This window comes from Sinohyriopsis cumingii, chromosome 19 (genome assembly GCF_028554795.1).
Source record: "Sinohyriopsis cumingii isolate HCF-2022 chromosome 19, ASM2855479v2, whole genome shotgun sequence".
NCBI lineage: Eukaryota > Metazoa > Mollusca > Bivalvia > Unionida > Unionidae > Sinohyriopsis > Sinohyriopsis cumingii.
In genome coordinates, this window is record NC_142979.1 from 52786163 (window position 1) to 52808498 (window position 22336).

The 22336-nt window shown below is 34.5% G+C and overlaps 1 protein-coding gene across 1 annotated transcript in view; it reads left to right on the top strand.

Moving 5' to 3' along the window:
• LOC149775708 (putative tRNA (uracil-O(2)-)-methyltransferase) overlaps nucleotides 1-22336 on the top strand; it is a 66211-nt gene that overhangs the window by 23722 nt on the left and 20153 nt on the right. Inside the window, exons 6-9 of the mRNA XM_089943879.1 lie at nucleotides 5405-5476; nucleotides 13682-13788; nucleotides 19061-19244; nucleotides 19723-20071. Of these exons, the coding sequence (XP_089800005.1) occupies nucleotides 5405-5476; nucleotides 13682-13788; nucleotides 19061-19244; nucleotides 19723-20071 (712 nt within the window). The remainder of the gene's footprint in view (nucleotides 1-5404; nucleotides 5477-13681; nucleotides 13789-19060; nucleotides 19245-19722; nucleotides 20072-22336) is intronic.

Consider the following 22336-nt stretch of genomic DNA (forward strand, 5'->3'; position numbering starts at 1 on the left):
TCAGCAAGGAAAAAGAAATGTATTGCACAAAAAGTGAAGTTTAGTTTGGAATGTACTAAAAATTGGCCGTGCATTCAGCCATCAAACACCGATATACATCAGGCACATTAGTAGCAAAAAGCACATAGAGGTTGGGATAATTAAGAACTCGCAGCAGATTTCAACTCCCAATGGAAGACCTGCAAGCTACCAATGCTGAAGCATTGTTTGTGAGTTTTCTTGTTGAACACAATCTACCTTTATCAGCTGGAGACCATGCTAAACATTTGTTCTGACAAATATTCCCGGACTCGAAGGTCACTTCATGAATTCATGTCAAAATTCACTAGTTTCTATCCCTATTTTCACTAATTGCAAGTCTGGGCAGTTTGCAGCTATGTCAGTTATGATGTTATGAGTGGGGTTGAAATGATCAATTGATATATTGATGCATTGATACTTTTTCTATACCAATAACCATACTGATACAAGAGGTGAAGAATCAATACAAAAATGATGTTTACCTTAAATAAATTACTTTAGTCTTCAGCAGTCATGAATAACTATTAGTTGTTTGCCTTTTTATTCTTTAAATTGAGAATTCATTTGAGACAGCTATGATCACCCTCATATGCAGATATGTATGTTCTATTAAAATATGACAACACAAAATGACTAACTCATAGTTTGAAATCTGCCTTCCCCCAATTCCATGCTAATTATTTCATCCCATCAGCAAGTTCAGCCACTGATAACATAGCAATGTAAAGATGCATTCCAGACTTGTTCTTCTTGTATGATTTAAATACTTTACTGACCATTTAATGCTCACTTTTGTATGAAGCTTTTCTGTTGCTTCATATTTGGTCTCCTTAGGTTCAACTTGAAGGCTACACTTCAGTATGTCATATAAACAAATGATAAGTCTACGGCTGTCTGTAAACTTCGTACTGGAAATACAACCATGATGCCAACACACAAAACGGCACCGCCCTGCCACTAATAGACATTCAAAAGATGAAAAGACCATCAAGTTGATGTGTTTATCAATACTGTATAGTAGCATAGGCTGTGTATTGTGAATGGATACATGGTACAGGTGTATCATTTCATCCCTAGTCAGGAGGTGTTACGTGTGTTACATTATTAGAAATTGTGTTATAGGTCTATGAAAGTAAATAACACAGTAGTGAGAAAGTTTTATTTGAATGCAAAATAGTTGTGCCATTCCTTTGAGTCTTTTTTCACTATACAAGAAGAAACAAATAACCATTTGCTTTTAAACTCTTAATTAATTTGTACATGACTTCTGGGACAAATTTGAGACTTTAGAAAGGAAAACTCTACTGTTTGAATTAAATTATTTTAATATTTATTTCAGGCTTCAAAGACCTAAAAACAAGTATTGTAAACTTTATACTGATATGTTTAAAAATATTATATACAATTATGTAGATGCTGGAAAAATTTGTCAAGAATGTTTATTAATTACGTTTAAATGTTTATTAAATTAAGACAGGAAGTTGAAAAGAATATTTCATTTTATATTGACAAAATGGCAGTGGAAAGTTGAATTTTTTAGATAATCTATATGATTCTTAATCCTTTCACAAAATATTTAATATTTTAAAAAAGTTTTGTAGATTGTTGATGTACTTCAATTGTTATTAAAACTTGTGAACTTGTCAAGGCACACCTTTTTCCTTTTCCACAGCAAAGGACAACTTTTTCCTTCTCCATTCATTTCTCTTCTATATTTTGCCACTATTTCATTTATTAAAAGTAACAGCTAACTAAATTTTATTGTCCTTTACAATCTTTGTATTGTTATGTTCTTGAATGTTGGGGTCACTCAGTGTTTGCTGTGTGCAGGTGTTTTATATAGCAGTAGAAAAGAGATTAAGCTGGGTCTGAAGCCAAAGGGTACAGGGTCTTACCTGAGTGCTCCAGTAACCAATAGTTACATGAACTGGAGCTTAACACATAATGTATATTCCAAAAACCTACAAATAAGCAATTACAACTTGAAGAAAATGTACTAAATGAACACATTCAATTTGAAGTATTAGTTCAAAAAAGAGGATGCTTCTTTTCCTTTTTTTATTATATTCTGATAACATATCAATTGTGGCAGAAGTTTTTTTTCAGACATTAGTATTGTATGATGTGTTGATTTAATCATAAAGAACTTGTATTGTTGAAAATGGTCATAATTGGGATTTAACCTAGATGGGATCCATATGGATTTTAACCTAAATGGAGACTATATGGATATAAATATTGTAAATATTTAAACTTTGAAACTGAAGGAGTATGTTATGTACTAAATAGTTTCCATTTCATACTTGATTTGATACTATTTTCTATCTTTGACAAATACTTCTTCTAAACAGTGGGGGTAACATACATAATAGCATGAAGAAGGGATAAAATCTCTCTCTTCCATATGTGGGGATATTTGATTTTGATCATGACTTGCAAAAAGAAATATGCAATGGAATACTTGCATTTCTCTCTATTCAAAACAAAGCATTTTAGCATCAAAGATACAATTTCCCTGTTACTGGTAATCTGAAATAGCATACAGTGATACCATTAATATTCATGAAACCGGAAGTGCATATAGGTTGTTCCACACAGTATTGCAAATTTTATCTGTAACTCGATAAATTTTCTTGTCAGCTTTATTAAATGCAGTTAAAAGTACTTAATTCATTTTAAATATTTTATGTGAAACGAATTAGGTCCTTTTAGATGCATTCAATGATGCTGACCTGAAAATTTATTGAGTTACAAATAGGATAAAATTCTATGTAGAACGAACTATAATGAAAACAACAAAGTCGAGGTATTAATCTGACCTTATCTTATACTCAGCATTAACTTGTATATAGGTGAAGGATGGGAAATGTACAACATTTGCAAATCTGACTTTACTCCACATCAATTTATAGGCTGTCAGATATGGTACTTAAAATAGTGAACCTGACAAATCTGAAAATTGGAATACAAGCCTGATGATACAAGTTCATTTGGGCTTGGAGATGTATGCAAATGGGAGTTAGGGTAATGATTATGTGTTGATATTTATTTTATTCTCTGATTATGTTCCATAGACATAGTATAGACAGATTGTTTTCAGTTATTACCCTTTGAATCGATTGAGTCTGCTTGGAGTACCACTGCTGTGTCTGCCATTACATTACTGCGAAATGCTGTAAACAAACTGAACTTGCGCTGAAAAGAGCAATGTCTGAAGTGAGTTGTTTAATGCCTGATGTATTTTACAATATAAATGAATGGACTGATGACATGAGAGTCACTAAATGTGATTTACATCGACATTTACAACTATTGAATCTCATCGAAAGTAGTAGATGGAAAATAAATGAAGAACTTTAAAAGCTTACAAAGTTTATATCTACTTCCAGAGTGGAAATATGGATACAATTTTGCACAATACGTTGAACTTTGAGCATACAATTATCATGAAAGGAGAAATATGCTCATCACAGTCAGTAAATAAAGTAAATTAAGCTTTCTTTGTTTATACCATGGAGAGTGTTGTTGAGAATGGGTGGTGCACATGTATGGCAGGGAAATGACATTCATGCAGTCATGTCAGTGCTTTGTTGTGGAAAATTTAACAAGCTGTGAGAAATAATCTTACTGGGGTCAGTTTACGGATAAAACAGCTAAGTGGAACAGGTATGAAAAGAAATGTTAAACCGAAACCCCTTGCAAATATAAAACTTTAAAAAAAAAAAATTGGTGACAGCCCCATTAAAGATGACAGAAAAGTAGTGCCCATTGCCTGAAACGCCATTTTATTTGACAAAGGCAGAGTTTAAAACTGCTGTTGACAATTCACCACTTAAAGCTTTATTTCAGATTAAAGAACAACAATGACCAAAAGTTTCACAAGTAAACCTACGAACTTTACATGTGATACGTGACTTCATTATCATAGCAGTCATGAAAGCTTATCCTGTGGGAAATGTTTAACAATTTTTTCAAAAGTATGTACGTCTGGATTTAGATCAGAATAAACTGCAAAACAAAACTGTCAGTGTAAACGTCCTTTGTGGAGAGACGCTTGAAAATTGAAAATTACAGCTAGTAGTTTACACAAAGCACCCATTAAAGAGACAACTGATTGCATCAATTTCATAAGGATCATTTATATTCAAAATTTATTGGTAACAAATTTACAAACATGGACAGGACAAAGAGGTTAAAGCAAAACAATTTTTAAATTTAAATGGATATACTGTAAGCGACTGTGGATTGTATGTGTCAGATGAGGAGAAATGGTTAAGTGCAAGTCCTGATGGGATTTTAAATGGAGATACTTTGCTAGAAATTAAAAGGCAATTTCCTAATTCTAAATGGACAGTGTTAGAGTAACTCTTTGTTAGTGGCAAATATGAAGTAAACTTTGTAAAGAGTGAAAATGGAAATGTATTAAAAGTTAAAGAAGGCAAGGGATGTTTTTATATGGCATAATGAAAACGACCACATGTTCGTAGATGTTCAATATGACGATCACTTTGCCACGTTTAGTTGATGAACTAGAACAGGACCATCTGATGCTATGTAAAGCATTAAAAATATTAATGAACCTTTAATTGGGATGAGTAATGTCTGCTGTGCTTTTCCATACACTTCATATTAAATGTGTACTGAGATACACAAATATTCCATATCTGATTAATTCTGATGATGTGTTTAACATATTTACGATGCTTCAGCGTGCTGAATGTTACATGGAATATACATGTTACACATTATTATGTCAGTTATTCATACATTAATATCTCTATATTTTTGCTTTCTTCAAATATGTAGAACCCTTATATAAAATGTTCAGCTGTGTAGTATTACTTTAATTAACAATGTACACTTCTCAAGATTACCCCAAATATTTACATTCTAAAATTCAGCTGGACCAGGACCTTTGAGTGCCTATACTAATCAGCCCACCACACTAAAACTGTTGACACATTTGTGATTAAGATTTGGCACACAAAGGGTAATTCATAAGCTACAATGTATATATAACTGGGTGATGTCTTGGAATGCATAGTACAACAAATGATTAGGAATTTTACATCTTGATATCCAGTTGATTAACGATGGAATTATAAATTGGTTTGAAAGCATTATTTTTTTCTAAATGAGGATAGTAAATAAATTAGGTACAAATTTATTTTTTCAAAAGGACTGAATGAGACAGGCCTGGGTGGCTTTAGTGCTATGATCCTCATCAAGTTGACGGGGAAGGATCTTCCATAATTGTATGATCTTAATACATCATGGCATACATTTCCTTTTTATTGCTACACACATCCTGTAAGTATTAATCATATAGTCCACACATTTGCTATTAATGAAAAATTATGTTTAATAAACTTGCTATTTCCAGCATCCAGGATATGGTGTAGACATCAGGAGACGTAAAATCTGGGACTTGTATGGACCTGAAACTGTACTCAAGGTCAGAATAATCACATATTGTATGGACAGAGAAATAATTGATTCATTTTTATTTTGCCTAAAATTTAGGACCAATTGTTTAACCCACTAATAGAATTATATGATAATTATTTGGACTTTTGTAAAACAAAGAACTCTTTTAAAATAAATTATGATAGGGATAAATGCAGTGTTCTTAGGAAGGCTATGGGCACTTCTTACCATAAGGGCAAATTTTTGTGAGCAGGGCCTTTGTTGAGAGTAACATTGTGATAATATTTATAATTTCACAGTGAATGTTTACAATGATATTTTCTGTTCAAATTACAATCAAACAACTAGAATTTAGAAAGACAATAAAACAAATTGAGGAAGTGATGTTTCAGATATATCTTGTTTTGTTTTTAAAAAAATAAAGATTCTAGATTTTACAAAAAGCAACAGATAGTGGATTAATTATTTTGTGCATGTTATCATTCAATGATACTTTGTCAGCAATATGCATTTAAACAACAAAAATTATAAAATACTGATAACATATTTTTTATTGTTGGATGATGTCGCTCACTAAGGGATCTAAATTCCACCTTGATGTGATTATTTTTGTGAGTGTACATGGAGTTTGGCATGGGAATATCTGATATTCTTGACTTCCATCAATAGCCATCCTACAAACCAGTGACACTCCTGTATGTAACGTAAACACTGTTCTAACCATTTACTTGCTACATGTATCAGATGTACAAGGACTGGGTGGGCAGGGACAGTTTGCCTCGAATATTTACGCTCAGAATGAAATAGACCTATAAAGACCAGCACAACTACTTCTTGAAGATTTAAAAAAAAAAAATAAGATGAGTGCATTGCTGTTCATACGACAAATTAGGACAAGTTGTACAGTATCATATTAGGCAGACACATTGCACAGAAAGTATTCATGCCGCAGAATAATAGTTTTTATGAAGTAAGTGATATGGCTTTTATTCATGATGGGTTTGTTTTGTAGCAACTAATTTAATATCATTGGTCATGGTCTCTCTTTTCTGTATTTTTATTAATGCAATATTTTTTATTGTACTTTCAAATTACATCTACAGCTTCTCATTAATTATTAATCCACGTCAAAAAGAGACTGACCGCAGAGACATGTGTCAAGTGTTATATGGCAGGTTATGAAAACATGTTTGTAAAACAATTAAATGAAAAGGAAAATTCTTTCCTGGAGGAGTGTTTGTTTACCAAAGGGCTTAATTGAAATGTTGTTCTTTGCAGCTTTTCTTGTCTGATTTTCAAGTTGTAAATGTCAGTGTTTTAAACTCCACATGGTTTTACCATAGGTGAAGATGCCTTGAACAACTGTTAATTGAATTGGGTTGTTTTGTTTTTCTTTTCTTTTTTGTTATTTGTTTTAAATAATAAATTGGCTTGTACATGAAATATTAAGGCTGTGACAATTATTATTTAATGTGGTGGAGAAAACACATGAAGCCATCTTTGGTGTTATTGTTCTTGAGTGAGATTGATCCTTCCAAGCCAGCTTGTGGTAATGTGTTTTGATCTTAATGTTGACATGTTGCCACTTGTTGTTTACTTAAGTAAGATGTGATTTGCAGTCGTTTAAGTAAGTGATTTAAGCTTTGAAAAAATGATTAAAACTACCATGGTAGCTAAAGAAACGTGGAAAATGATGGTTTGTTTATAAAGATGGTAATTTTGCAGTTCAAGAAGGCAGGGGGGTGTACAGTGGTGTCAGTGGGCTGGGCAAAGGGGACACCCGTCCATTTCTTTCCTTCTGGAACTGAGAAATGATAATAATATGAAGAAACATTGGTAAGTCCAGTTGACATTCTGTTGGTCTTGATGAGTTATGAGCCTGGATAATTTTGATCAATATATGGTCACAAACACTAATCATCATTTATTTTTCTCCAAATCCTTATTATTTTTTTCTTTTCGCATCCCAGTTTTCATTCCACTCAAGGTGGCAGGTCTGTATTGTACACATTGTATGTTGAATTGAGTAAGTTAACTATCTTAAGCAAGAGCTTCTTTTAACAAAATGTTGATAATTTGTGTACTAGTTAATTTTATCGCAGTGCTTTCAATGTAGTTCAGTCCATACATATGTCCATTAAAGCTAGACTACTTAAATTTGGGTTAAATCATGGTCCTTTCAGTGTAGATTGTGTCAGCAGTTTTGTAATTTTGATCTTGCACCTTGGGATGGGACTAAGGGTATGGATGATATTACATAAATTGCACATAACTCCTGAGGATTTTTATCTTTCATGGTTTTGGATTGGCATGTTTGTTTAATGCTTTGGTTGCTTTTTTCAAAGGCACTTTCATATTTCATTTGGCAACATAATACCAAAGGAAAGGGTCACCAGGTCAACTGACCAATAATGGCCTAGCCAGGTATCAAACCCATGACCCTAGGATGACAACTCTGATGCTCTGCCAACTTTGCTACTAGTATGGTTAGTGACCATAGCATCAACATGCATCAGACTGGGACCACTAGGTTACCCAGGGGTCTTTAATTACCTACCAGAAACTAATTAACTTCATAACATATCGTTATAACTATACATACACTTCTTGGGCATGAAAAGAGAAATTAATAGCAGTAATACATTTACCTGCTTTGACTGCATTGCTGTTTATTTTCCTGGCATTAGTTCCCAGTCAAAGGTGATTATTCCCTTCTTCAACGGATGTCTAGAAGTAAAAACAACCTCAACATGATCCCATTTAACATATATACTCACGTATAAACCCATTCACATATAAGCCAAACCCCTCCCCCCAACAAACTGAATAGGTATAAAATCTAGAAAGTGAATAACCCATGAAGAAGCTGACCTAAAAGTCAGAGTCTGTAAGTTCTAAATGCATTTATATAGGCAAATTTACATTAGCAAAAATTACCCATATAACCATTGGCATCCGTGGCAGCAGGTACAGCTGTGCTGTGGGACCTTGCACAACCCGGAAAAAATAAAAAAATAAAGTGACATTAAGGGGTGGGGTGAGGGCCGGTACAAAAAGTTTGCTGTGAGGCCCATTGTAAGATAGTTATGCCACTGCGTATAACTTTCTTAGGGTTGGCAGCTATGATTATTACATATAAATGGTATAAATTTGTTTGAAAAGTCAAGAAATTTATTTAATTGTCTGTTTTCTTATTGTTTTTGACTAATTCGGATTTGTGTATAACTTGATTGGATGATGACAAGAATTGAGCATTCGCAGGTTGCTGTAACACTGCCTCTCCTTTTTGACTCAGTTATTGTTTGTTTATGTGTTACTGCATTAGACTTTTTATATCATTGCACCAGCAATTACATTTTTATTTTGCCTTGGAATTGTAAATACCTAACACATTAAAATATTAGTACAGTATGACAACAATGAACAACAATAGGGTAGGAATCAATGCTCGCAATTATTCTATTAAGCATATTTACATAATATTGCCACCATATGTCATTGTAGGTTTAAACACTCGCTGAATGAAGTACATTCCACTGAATGAAGTATATTCCTTAGATTCAAATCATGGGCACCACTGCATTAAACTTCAACGATAAATCCAAAATACAATAATGAAGTTGCAGAAATAATTGCTTCAAAAATTATGCAAATACCATAAAAGCTGAATTGTAGTTTGCTTTGATATAAGCAACCTTCCATCCTTTTTTTTACCAAACCAGGGTATTCATGCTAATATGGAGTGAAAGGCAATTTCACATCAAAGTACTGGCATTGTTGCCAGTGAAAATTCCCTCTTAATGCAAGCCACTTGCAGCATTTTAATGATTAACTGGCCTGTATTGATGTCAGAAAACAAAAGACATATCTGCCAATTATAAACAAAGGAGATGTTGAAACATCCAGCTCTCCATTATGTGGGAAATTATGATTTTGTTCAGCCAAAACCCAAAAGTAAAATAGATTGATGATGATCTTAGTTGATATATATTCTTAATTTTAGACTTTATTATTACCATTCTTTCATGAACATATAACAGTTATGCTGGTTCTGGCTTGCACAATTGAATGTGTGTACCTTTTCATAAAGATTACCTCAATTTGTATCATTGCTTATGTCATTAAAACTCATGAGCGCATGGGTCAACATGAATGAACAGCTATTACCAACAAGCTGAAGTGTTATCTGAAGAATCTGATTTGGTCAAAAAAATGAATAAAGCAAAATCTACATCTAATATGTTTGGGAATAAACAAGGATTAAAATGACGCTAGGCATGATTTGTACTGTGTAAGTACTGTACATTATAGTACTGCCTGATCTCTGGGGTAGACTCGAATAGTTCTGTGAATTGTGAAGTCTTTTTTTTAACCTTTATTTAATTTTGTGTTGGAGAAATCAGAAAATATGCACATGTAAAGTAATAACAAAAGCAGTCATAGTAGTTTATAACAGTTTAGTAAGTGTTGGGACACCGAGAATATATATTTTTTTTCACATGCATATACATCTTGGGACACAGAAAAATATTTTTTAGTGTCTCAAGATTTACAGCCATTATGGTAGTCAACAAATAGACCTTAGCCTGTGGATAAACCGCCCCCCCCCCCCCCTTCGGGCCTTTCTTTTTTCCTAAATTATTCGATTTATATGTGAGTATATACGGCAGATATCATAGTCATAATATGTGAATCAGAATATCATGATTTTTTTTCCTTGGATTTCATGCAATTTTCATGCATCAGGTTATGGGTTATGCAACTGGTATAATTGACATCTTTAAAGGATCTCCCATAAAATTTGGTTCCAACTGGTATCCCTACAGGAGGAGGTATATCTCTAAGGAAAGGCACAGTGGAGAGGGTGACATAAACTCCAGGATTTTATTTCTGGATATTCCTAATTTCAAAAACCGGGACACTTGTTTCTGACCTTTTCCCATTGAACAAGTTTCTGCTTAAGAGTATTTCAGGATGCAGATGTCAGCTTCAGTCAGGAATACCACCATGCCAAATGATTGCATGGCTTCCATAGATCTCCTTGATGCCTATTTCACATCTCCATCTTCCCAGCCCACAGGAAATTCTGGGGAAGGAGATCTTTCTGTTTCAGTCTCTTCCTATAAGGCTAGTTTACACTTCAGAGCCTTCACCAGTTTGATGGATGTGATAGCCACCCATTTAAAGTCCTTAGCTGTCCCCATCCTCAAGTTTTTTTTATGTCTGTTTGCCACATAATGTCCTCAGATATGCCCATCTGAGGGTCTGTCTGATGGGAGACTGTGACTTGTCTAGGCCTAATCCCAAACCAGAACTTGGATCTAATGCATTTTCAGAATTTTATTTACATGGGCATGAATTTTCTCACCTGTCAAGGGACAGTCTGTGTCCCTCCCTACAGAATCTCTAAAATATTTTCTTATATAGTAAGACTGGATGAGAAGACTTCATTGTTAGGTCACCTCTACCTGTCTTTCCTGGGATACAGCAACAGACTTAGTTTCCCAAGGAAGGCTTCATATGCAGCCACTCCAGTACTTCTGGCAAACTGTAGACCTCATAAGGATCTTCTCTCCACTCTGATTCATTTAGAATTCAGATTTGGTCACCATCTGAGTACTAGGTTGATAAAATCAGGACAAGTTTCTGAACAGAATTCTGAATAACACACTGGAAGCTCAGCTCCTTCCTTTAGCTTATTTCAGATGTCAGCATAACACTTGTACCCCTTCTTTCTACTTTAAGTCTGCAACCTCTTATGTCAAACAGCTTCAGAGGAAATCACTCTCAAGAGTCTGCCACTTTCCAGGAAGAAAGACAAAATAAGCAGTCCTTATAGAATGGTCCTTGCACCAGTAGGTAGAAGAGACATTTTTTCAACTGTGGGCAAAGCTAATGGTAGATTTTTTTGCTGTGAGGCTGAACAACAAGCTCCCTCTTTATATCTTTATAGTGCCAGACCAGAGGCCATAGGTGGTGGACATCTTCAGTCTAAGATTTAATGGACTATACTTCTATGCCTTCATACCTTTCAGAATAATCCATCAGTTCTACACAGAGGCAGGACATCCAAAGTTGTGGTAGCTCCCCTGTCTTCCCATTAATTGGGTTTCAGCAATCTCCTTCACCTGTTGGTCAGTGACCCCTGGGAATTACTACGATCACTTGTCACAGCACAGAGGGTTCTTCTTGCATAACATGCCTCAGATTCTCCAGCTTTATGCATGGCTCCTATTAAATGATCTGTCCACCAGGATGGGTTTTAAAGCAAGAGTGCCATTTACTTCATTCAGGCTACAAGACTATCTACTTATAAGGTTAATGATGCCTAATGGAGAATTTTCTGTAATTGGTGCAGTAGAAAATGCATTAATCCTATCCTTTGCATTTGCTTTATTCAGGCTACATGACTTTCTATTTACAAGGTTAATGATGCCTAATGGAGAATTTTCTAATGTCCCATTTTCTGTTGGACCCATTCCATTCAGAACTGATTACTATAGTCTACTTTCATGCACCAGAAATCACTCTCTTAATCTTCAGTATCTATGTGGAACCTTTTGTGTGTTCTTTAGTCATTACATAAACCTTCATGTAAACCTTTGAGTGAAGCTTCCTTTGAGAAACTTTCTATTAAAACAGTCTTGCTTCTCTCCCCAACATTGGAGAAAAGAAGGAGTGCAATTCATGTATTGTCAGTGAAAAGGATTGTTTATTAGCTACCTTTAGGAGCTCCTGTTCTTGCTGAATTCGTTCTTCTTTGGATGATGTCATGAAAGCTGCATTCTGGCAATCTCACTCCACCATCTTGTCTTTTTGCCAGTTATAATTGTCACAACAGAGTCAGGGCATTTGGCCCAATCGTGTACGCCCAGCAAACTGTCAAGCCATCCTCCAGTGTGTCACCTTAATGACAGCAAGTTCATCCTTTTATTGGGTTGGCAAATTCAGCAATGCAGTAATACTACTATTAAAATTTAGTTTTGGAGTGTAAAACTAATTTTAATTATGTAATATTTGTCTGCAGTTGTTGCCCAATTCCCTTTCTTCCTGCTCCGACACCCTTTCAGTCTCAGTCCAATCAGAGCAGGACAGTATTCTGATGCACCAGTGCTAACTAAGGTATTAGACTGGGATCTCCAATTTCTAATGGAAGCAGGGAAAAATCAACTTTTACTGGGGACTAGTGCTAGGAAAAGATACAGCAATGCAGTAATAGCAGTATGTACTAAGTATTACACAATTAAATTAGTTTTACCTCCCACACCAACTTGTACACAGTGTGTTTAGTTACTGGACATCAAAAGACAAATGAATGAACCAAGCTAACATTTGCCTCCAGAGCAGTCCTTAAGTTCATGGGCCATCCCTAAGAGACTCTCATTTTGTGGCAGAGGTCAAAACAGGGACGTGCAGGGATACATATTTTACAAATGCAGAATTCTAGTTTTCAGACCATATTTATAATAAAATATTTTAATGTTATGTCATTTAGATAAATGGTTTTACTTCTTGTTTGCTGATAATTGGTTCTGCTCTACAATTTTATGCTTTGCGTAGGGTTTGATTTTTAAGAGAAAAGAATTTCCCAGGTTGTCCCTACGGGTTATATAAAAACTACCTTGTGCATCTCATGTGTTGTTAAAATAACTTTTAATTCCCATTATTTTGTTGTATGATTGATGGGTGTAATTTGGGGTAAGAGTTATTTAGCTTGGCCTTACATCAGATCTGCATCTCATAAAACTGCTAGTCTCACTTGGTTGTTTTCATTTCCTATGTTTCAAAGGTAAATTGAAAAAAAGCAAGTCAATAATATTTTTACCTTTCATTTATTTTATAGTTTATTTATTGCACTTCCAGAAGCTGGTATTATCTATTCTGGCAAAATTCATTTTCCATGTTTTAATAATTGCTAAATAGTATACTTTGGAGTAGTTCAGGTTCATTTTTTGAGCACATGGGAGAAACCATTTAGACATGGGAGAAACCATTTAGACATGGGAGAAACCATTTAGATGAGCTGCCTACTCTAGATGGTACTTTGTGTCCATGATTATCACATGTAAATAATTTCAATCACAGTACATGAAAATAGCAAAGAGGTATGTCAACCTTCTCTCCAACATGACAGTTGCAATTGCAAACATCTTCACCTTATACTGGTCCTTCTCTCAGAAGTACATAATAACTGTAGGGCAGAACCTGTACTATCATATTTGATACTTTTCAGGAAGCTTCAATCACTCCATCAGCAGATTGCCTCTTCCCGGATTATGATTGGTTGATTGGTAACCATAGTGATGAGTTAACTCCATGGATACCAGTCTTAGCAGCCAGGTAATAAACACAAATCTTAAATACTTTTCTTGCCTGCAGTTAACATTTGCAATTTTAGGGGCATCCATTGTTAATTGTTCACCTTTTGTGAGCTGTGTCATGGGTCATAGGTCATTTTGCTGTTGGCAATTGCTTGTTATCACTGTAGAGACATCATTTATTCAGAGTTGGTATGTATGCTTTCAATCAAATCTTGGATAGGATCACAAATGAGCAACATACATTTGTATTATTCAGACGTTCTGGCATCTAATTAGCAGAACTTGTTACCACCCTACATATTCCATTTCTTACCAGTTTAATCACACTTTTTGTGTAAGCTTATATTGAGAAGTTTGCAGATGACTTAAGTTATGAGTGACCTATGTGCATACTAATTAGGTGATTTGGCATATGATGGGCTGAGCCTGTTGTTAGTGTATATGATACATTTTTTAACAGACAGAGATCCCACATGGTATGTTAGTTTTTATCACTCAGGTCAAGGACACATTCAAATGGAGTGCTATTATGTTATAACAAGTTTTGTTTTAATGTGATTCTGGATGTAAGACGATACTACTATTGACCCCCTGACCAAAAGCATACCAATGTACAAATGTATGGGTTGAAAGAAAACAACATGAAGATTAGTATTATATCTTTATTACCTTTTCAGAACATTATTCGACAACACTGTGGTTTGGTATATGATGTGGTTTGGTACATAATGTTCTCACTATACAGAGTATAATACAGTCAGTAGTTATGGACCACATAGTATTGGAGAACAAATTCATGTGACAATAAATATTGTGAAATTATTCAAGTCATGTTGAAACTTTTTGGTAAGTTTGTTAGTTTTTCAGCTGATTATTTTATGTGGATCTGGGTTTCATCTTAGAATTAGTAAAACTTAATCAGGAAACCAGGCTAACTTTACAGCAGCACCCCAGACGCTTCAAACTGCACCTATTTGTTCATGCTAAGCATCTGCATGATCAAACTGTTGATTATAGAATTTTTTTAAATGTGAAAGTGATGCATGTTTAAGACAAAAGGGAAAATAAGCTTCTAGAAAAGTGTTAATAATCAACACAGAAGAATAAAAAGGAGTATTCAGATTCTTGTGAATAAATTGTGGAAAGGATAAAATTATGTTTATTGGACATCACATGCCAATTTGAGTATGTCTCTTGGCAGGAGATGTGAAAAATTATGATTACCATCATCATGTGAAATGGAAAAGAATTTTCAATAAGTGTGTAAAGTTGAGACATGACAACAAGCCATTGAGCTGCAAAGGGTTTGGAACTAGAGTTTGTGCAACTTGACTAGTGGTAAAGTCTACATGTACTTCATACACTTTCAGTTGAACATAATGTTGATCATCGATGTATCAAACTTTTAATTATGTTTTCCAGCTTTACATAGCAGTTATTGATATTTGGTTACACCTTACTGAAAACTGGTCAATCTTACAGAAAAAAATCAACTGCCTTACTGAGACGGACTCGTCAGGGTTGGAAGGTCTGAGATTACTGTATTAAATTTTTTTGTCATTTAAAGTAATAAGGAACAGACATGTTGACTTGTTATTATTTGATTGCCTGTATTATAAAATTAGATTAATCTTCTTCCCGCTCACCTTTCTTGGGCCCTTTATTTACTACAAGGAAATATATATGTTATCCGCAAAGTGCCTTGGGAGATAATTAGATATGTATCTTGTGGCCAGTAGTGATGTCAAGGATCAGTAATTACAAGCCTTGGCCCAGTGGAGATAACTACCAAGACAGGCTGAAGTTATGAGTCTTTGCATCATGGAAAATCATGAGAACGATTTCATGACTTTTCCATCAGCCTGAACAATTTACTCTATCTGAATCTGTTTGAGCCACTTTGAACAATAACAGTGAAGAGGATAGTAATGACATTGCGTCAAGTTCTTCGAATGACGAGGATGCTGTTTTGCAATGTGAAGAGTGATGACTTGGAAACATACATTAGTTTGTACTGATTCAAAACATGAATTCTTATTTTAAAAAAGTGAGCAACAACCATATTAAACTTAATTTAAGAAAACTTGAACATTGTCAGATCTTCTCTGTCATTTGATCTCGTTTTTGTGCAACCAAATCATGATAACCCTCCCTCTCAGCACTTGAGGTGGAATTGCCTACAATAGTTAAAATATGAGCGCAAAAAAGTTAAAAAGAGTCCACACATATGGAGATTGATGGTCAGAAGGCAGGGATGGATAACATCATTAATGACAAGTTTGACAATGGAAGCCATAGTTACAGATTGGCACAAAATGGTGCAGAAATAAATGAGAGATTAGCAAGGGCATGTGAACCACTACTTTAATGTATGGCACTTGCTTTATTTCATGTAGGACAGTGCTGGTTTGATTTATGTTGGCAGATATGTCAACATCTTGAAAATACATTTGCACATTTCATCAGCATGATCAAAGTTTCCTCGAGCAAATTATAATTTTTTTTTACAAGCCCAGCCAGCACGTTATTTAGAATACAAGATGGGCCCGATCTGAAATTAGAGGGGCCCCAGAGTTGGGCTATCAGATTTTTTAGCACTGTTCGTAATGGCAGTATAGATGCTTTGTATCCTAATTGTAGTTTTAATTCAGCCACACACTGTCATCACCTCAGATGTTGGCATGAGGTGGTCTTATGGATGATGAAAACTGGAATAATCAGCTAGAATGGGTAACCACTTTACGTGTGCATGTAGTACAATAGAAGAAAAATTTGTCTGCTCCACAGATATTGTGCTTCTATTGTCTTATACAGGCCTAAAGAGGTTTTCAGCAAATAAGGAACATTTGAGCATAAACTTAAAATGAGCCTCAAATACGTGACCTGCACAAAGTCCACCAAAGCTGTGTCCTGTGTCCCGCAAAATGATTGACGTCACAAGGTGTCATGAGAGATAACATAGGTTGTGCTGCCCTTGGGCCATCGAAAATGCCCTCATGTGGCCCTCAGGGTGGTTTGAGTTTGAGACCACTGCACTAAAACCTGGCCTAATGAAAATCTGCATTAAGGTTTCAACATTTACATGTATAATGGTTTAATTTAGCTTACTGCCTGTAAACATTCACAAAATCAGGAACCATTTAAACATACATGCACATGACTGTCAATATCACTGGACCTATCAGTTCGTATTAAATTATATATTTCCACATCTCTGCTTAAGATTTTAGTGGGATATTTTTTATTCTTTATTTCTGAAAAGTAATTATGATTTTACATTAAACGTGGCATCACTAGGAAAAACCTGAAAGTTGACATGAATTTGTTATAAGCAGGTTAATTTGCTGATAATACTGACAACAAATTCTTTGCTCTACATTATTTTACCTTTGAAAGGCATGTTTGTTAACAGAAATGTTGTGTCATTATAATTTAAGAAACATTGTTGCAAGTTGTAAGCCAATGCACATTCCTTTAGTCATAATGGACCCTCCCAAAACATTCTATGCACATTCTTTTAGTCATAATGGACCCTCCCAAAACATTCTATGCACATGCATGGTTCATTCAAGGAATTGAAAAAGGTGAGTTCAAGAGCCCTCATCAGATCAGAAAAAGGGGGGAGGGTAATTTATAAAAGAACAAAAATAAATGCAGGACATGGAAATAAATTTGCTTGCTTCATTTTTTTTTACAAGAAAATTCACACTCAGACACATATTGTCAGACCCCTCCCATCCATAAGCCTTCCATACCAGGATTTGAATCCCTGATGCTAGAACAATGTAGAATTTAGTTTGAATATTAGGGTACATTATTTCCTCTCTGTATGGTACTTTGTGAATAAATGCAGGATCATTTTGCCCCAAGATTTCATCTTCTCTTCATCCCATTTTCTAACCATGATTATCCACCATAGGTTTTTGATTGGTTGCCCAACTAATTAAAATAAGTAAGACAGTTATGTCAACCAGTAAATTGATCATGTTTTGCATTTTTGGCAATGAGTAGACTTTGTTCAGTATTCTAGCTTTGGATGTGCTTGAGCAGTTAGTCTAAGATCAACTGTAATTATCTTTTAAGTAACTTTGTCTCAAGATAAAACTTGAAGGGTCCATAGTGCAGCCTTAAATTAATTATCTGCATGTCCACACAGTATGCATTATTGACCTTACATTATGGATATATATGGAGCAGTACAAAATATTATAATGATGATGTTATGCATGTTTTATCAAAATTGTCACATATATTCAACAATGCCATGTTTTGCAAAATGAATTTTGTTGCAATAGGAGGTAAAAGTACATACAGTAAATGAAGCAATTGCAAGTTGAGTGAGGTACAGAATGCACATTGTCAATGGCCTACATATAGATAAATGCAAGTTGTAGGCCTTACATGCAGATTAGGTCTAAAGTTGAGTTTCATATTGGTTTGAATTAAATGACATTGTTTTGGCTATTGTATACTGTGTACATGTTTACATATTTTTTTCTTAACTGTTGCAACCATGACCTGCACATAGTAACCAACTGTCCACAGAGACCATAAGTTTTCAGTCCCCTCTAAATTTTGAGTATAAGTTTGCCTGCAGATAGCAACCAGTTATTGTAAAGATAGCAACCAGTTATTGTAAAGATAGCAACCAGTTATTATAAAGATAGTAACCAGTTATTATAAAGATAGCAACCAGTTATTATAAAGATAGCAACCAGTTATTACAAAGATAGCAACCAGTTATTATAAAGATAGCAACCAGTTATAACAAAGATAGCAACCAACTTATTACAAAGATAGCAACCAGTTATTATAAAGATAGCAACCAGTTATTATAAAGATAGCTTCCAGTTATTGTAAAGATCGCAACCAGTTATTGTAAAGATCGCAACCAGTTATTATAAAGATAGCAACCAGTTATTATAAAGATAGTAACAAGATAGCAACCAGTTATTGTAAAGATAGCAACCAGTTATTATAAAGATAGCAACCAGTTATTGTAAAGATAGCAACCAGTTATTATAAAGATAGCAACCAGTTATTACAAGGGCACAATTGTTGATGGCTTTACACGATATCTGAATTAATAATCACCTGTATGTTAAAAGCATAATCTCTTTTTTTTTATATGTCCACCAATCTTTTGGAATTTATTTATCTATCCAGATTGTATATAATGACCACCATTTGACTGATCATACATAATTACCACCTGTCAATAAAGACCATTTCTGTGTAGTCTTCTGATTGGTCATTATGCACACATTTGACTGAATTATTTCTTTTTTTAGATCTTCCTACACATGCTGCTACTTTGTGCTACCATGTTGTCCATATGACTTTGGCAGCAAGTTCAATAATAATCAGAAAGACTTCAGCCAGTATCGGTCATATTTGGACTATGTCCATCTTGTTGGAGAAATATGTGGCTTCATTGTGGAAGAGGACATGTTGAGAATTCCATCAACCAAACGAGTAAGCACAATTTTTATGTGATCGATATGCTACATATATGGTGAAACAAAAATAAAAACTTCACAGTAAAATGTAGACACAAGAAATAGTAAAAGGTCTAACTCCATTAAAATAATTATTACCTGATTTGACTGGATAGAAATCTACTGATGAATATAGTTGCTTGGTTAACCTAACTGAAAGTAAATTTTTCCCAGATTGTTGACTTGTAAAAATTAAATTCATATTGGACTGGAACAGAATACCAGAAAAGCTTAAACAATTTTGTGGGATAAAATTGCTATTTCTTTTTGCATTATTTTTTTTTATGTCCCACATTATGTAGTTTTATCCATGTCAATCCATTCATACATCTGTCTATCAACTTAGTCAAGTTTTGCTTGTTGGTCATTTTCGTAGGTACTTTGTTGACCGTTATGTTCCATGAACACCTTTTTAATCATTTTATGTGTGTCTTTCTTGTACATATCAATTACAGGTGTGCTTTGTTGGATGCAACAGATCATATTCTCCAGCAGAAGAGACTGTAATTGAGGGTGAAAGATCAGCTTTTATTCAGCGGAGATGTCTGACATGTCACAAGGATGAAAAGGAAGATTGCAAAGGAGTTAACTCTAAAAAGAGAAGGAATAATTCTGATGATGGTGAAAGTAAAGTCTGGCCTTCAGACTTTCAGCCAAGAGAGAAAGTGGAAAAAATTAGAAACTGTATTACAGTTTCTCAGTCCACAAAAGATCATGTGGTGAAGATAGTGTTTGATAGAGTTTTAAACTGTGAAAATGGTAGCACAGAACAACTGCCAGATGGACGACTTTGGAGAAAAGGTGGTAAGGAGAAACAGCAGCTTCATTTCCTGTTCTTTCTTTGTATTTTCATATTTATGCATTTGCCTCATAAAATTCAATGTCTAGCAGTTTCTTACAAAGATGTATCAATTGATCAAATGTTATTTCATGCATTTGATTTTGGCAAGGTCATACAGAGGTAAAACAACAGCTGTAAGATTCAATGAAAGGTTTAATGTCCAGTATCTGACTGATGCCTCCCTATCTGCTGTATTTTTCAGTTTATATTCCAGTATCTTTATTATATCAGAAATTGTATATATATGTACTGTGACTTTGACCTCCTACCTTTTAACCACTCCATTTCTCTGCTAACATGTGACAAGTCTGATAACAGTACATGTATGGAAACTGTATAATACAGTACACACATCTTGTTTAATGGGTTGCCTGTTCAATCCAGTCAATGTGGACAGAGGGACGGGGGATTAAGTTCCCACTAGGAATAGTGGAAGTCCATTCAGCCTGGTAGATATTACCTCAAGACTAGTGGAAAACCACTCAATCTAGTGGAAGTTAGTCACTGATTTTATTGCAGTCATAGTGGATTTTATGGCACCCCATGCCAATTTTATTGTATTCTCTCCATGAATCAACACACTAAACAAACAGATGGGAGAAACTCAGACACCATAAACCCAACTCAACAGGGGTCAATTGTATACCTTTTTACTGATACAGACCATACAGTGGTAACATTTTTTGTGTCATAATTCTTTCTAAAGTTTATTCTACAAGAATGATATGGCATCATATATTAAATTAAAAAAGATACACTAACTATGCTACAGAAGGGTTCTCAGTACTTTAACCCTTAAACTTTGAAAATAACTTTGGTTATGAGAAAATGTGACAATTTTTTTATCTACACAGAATTGTATACACTGTATTGACTATTGCACTCGATCAGTAGTCATTCATGACAAGAACAAAGTGATTCATTAAAAAAGTTTCTTTCTGTCCTGACTGTTTTTGTTAAAGAAATCTAAATGCATTACCAGGTACTGGTGGAGGAGTGGCATTCTTTCCTTGAAGGCAATTGCTACACCTGCTACTTCAGCTTCCTGCCTCAAGTCAACAACAGGCAGTAAAGACAGTTCCTACATGTATATGTTCAATGTCGCACTTCGATGTTTCAAAATGTACAGTAACTGTTGAATGAAAATATTGCACCACCACACACATTAGAACAAAAATGAGGATAGTTTGTGCGGAAAAAAATTTGGACAGAGAAATGCATTTGATGTTAAGGTCTCATAGTATCATACAACAGGTCTCTAGCATTTAACTTAAATTTAGAAAAAAGTGAAACAGCTTTGATGCACATCTAGACTTTCATTTCTAAAAATTTGAACAAGTGTGTTTGTTTCAAGCCACATCCCATACCATCCGTCTCTCTTTGTCTCCCAGCCTAAAATCCACTCCCAACTCTTTAGCATGTAAAGTGAGTTGAATATAATAGAATCTTAAATGACTTGAATTATAAGGTAACTGGTAATCTCAGCCCATAGTTGAATCAGCCCATAACAAAGTCAGACCATTACAGATTCAGCCCATGCAAATTTAATTAAGAAATTTCCCCATAACATGCTTGGTCCATTATGAAGTCAGGCCACTACAAAGTTGGCCTTGCCATAGATCTTATATGACTTAGTGACACTTGTTGCTATTGAACAAAAAGTATCCCACGTTTTTATTCTTCTTATTGACTTTGTCCTCCAGGAGTTAAAGTATATATGAACATAGTCATGTAGGCACATTTACTCAGATTAAATATTAATTCATAAGTGTCATCAGAAAACTTCAGAAGAAAATTGTTATTCTATGGACTTTTTACAGGTATTAAATGGGGTCAAAAAAGTGGATGTCAAACATTTACTGCTGATAAGAGATTTATATAAATAAAATATTTAATTACAGTTAGTTTTGAGAGAAAGAATAGCAGAAGGCAAAGACACAAAATATTATACTAGACACATATATTAAATGCAGAAGAATTTGAAATGTTTGCTTTGTCTCTGTGCTCCTCTCTTTTTTGTATCTATCTATTAATATCTATTTAGCTCAGTTAACATAGTGGCCTTACAAGGACAGAGATGTTTTACATCTAGAATAATGGAAAAAGGTTACTGTTGATACAAACATTTATAGTGTGCGGATGGGAAGTTTGACTGTAATCAGATTATATTTGTCAACACATGTTTACTAGCGCAAGTAATACAGTGCACATGTGCTACCATCAGCTTA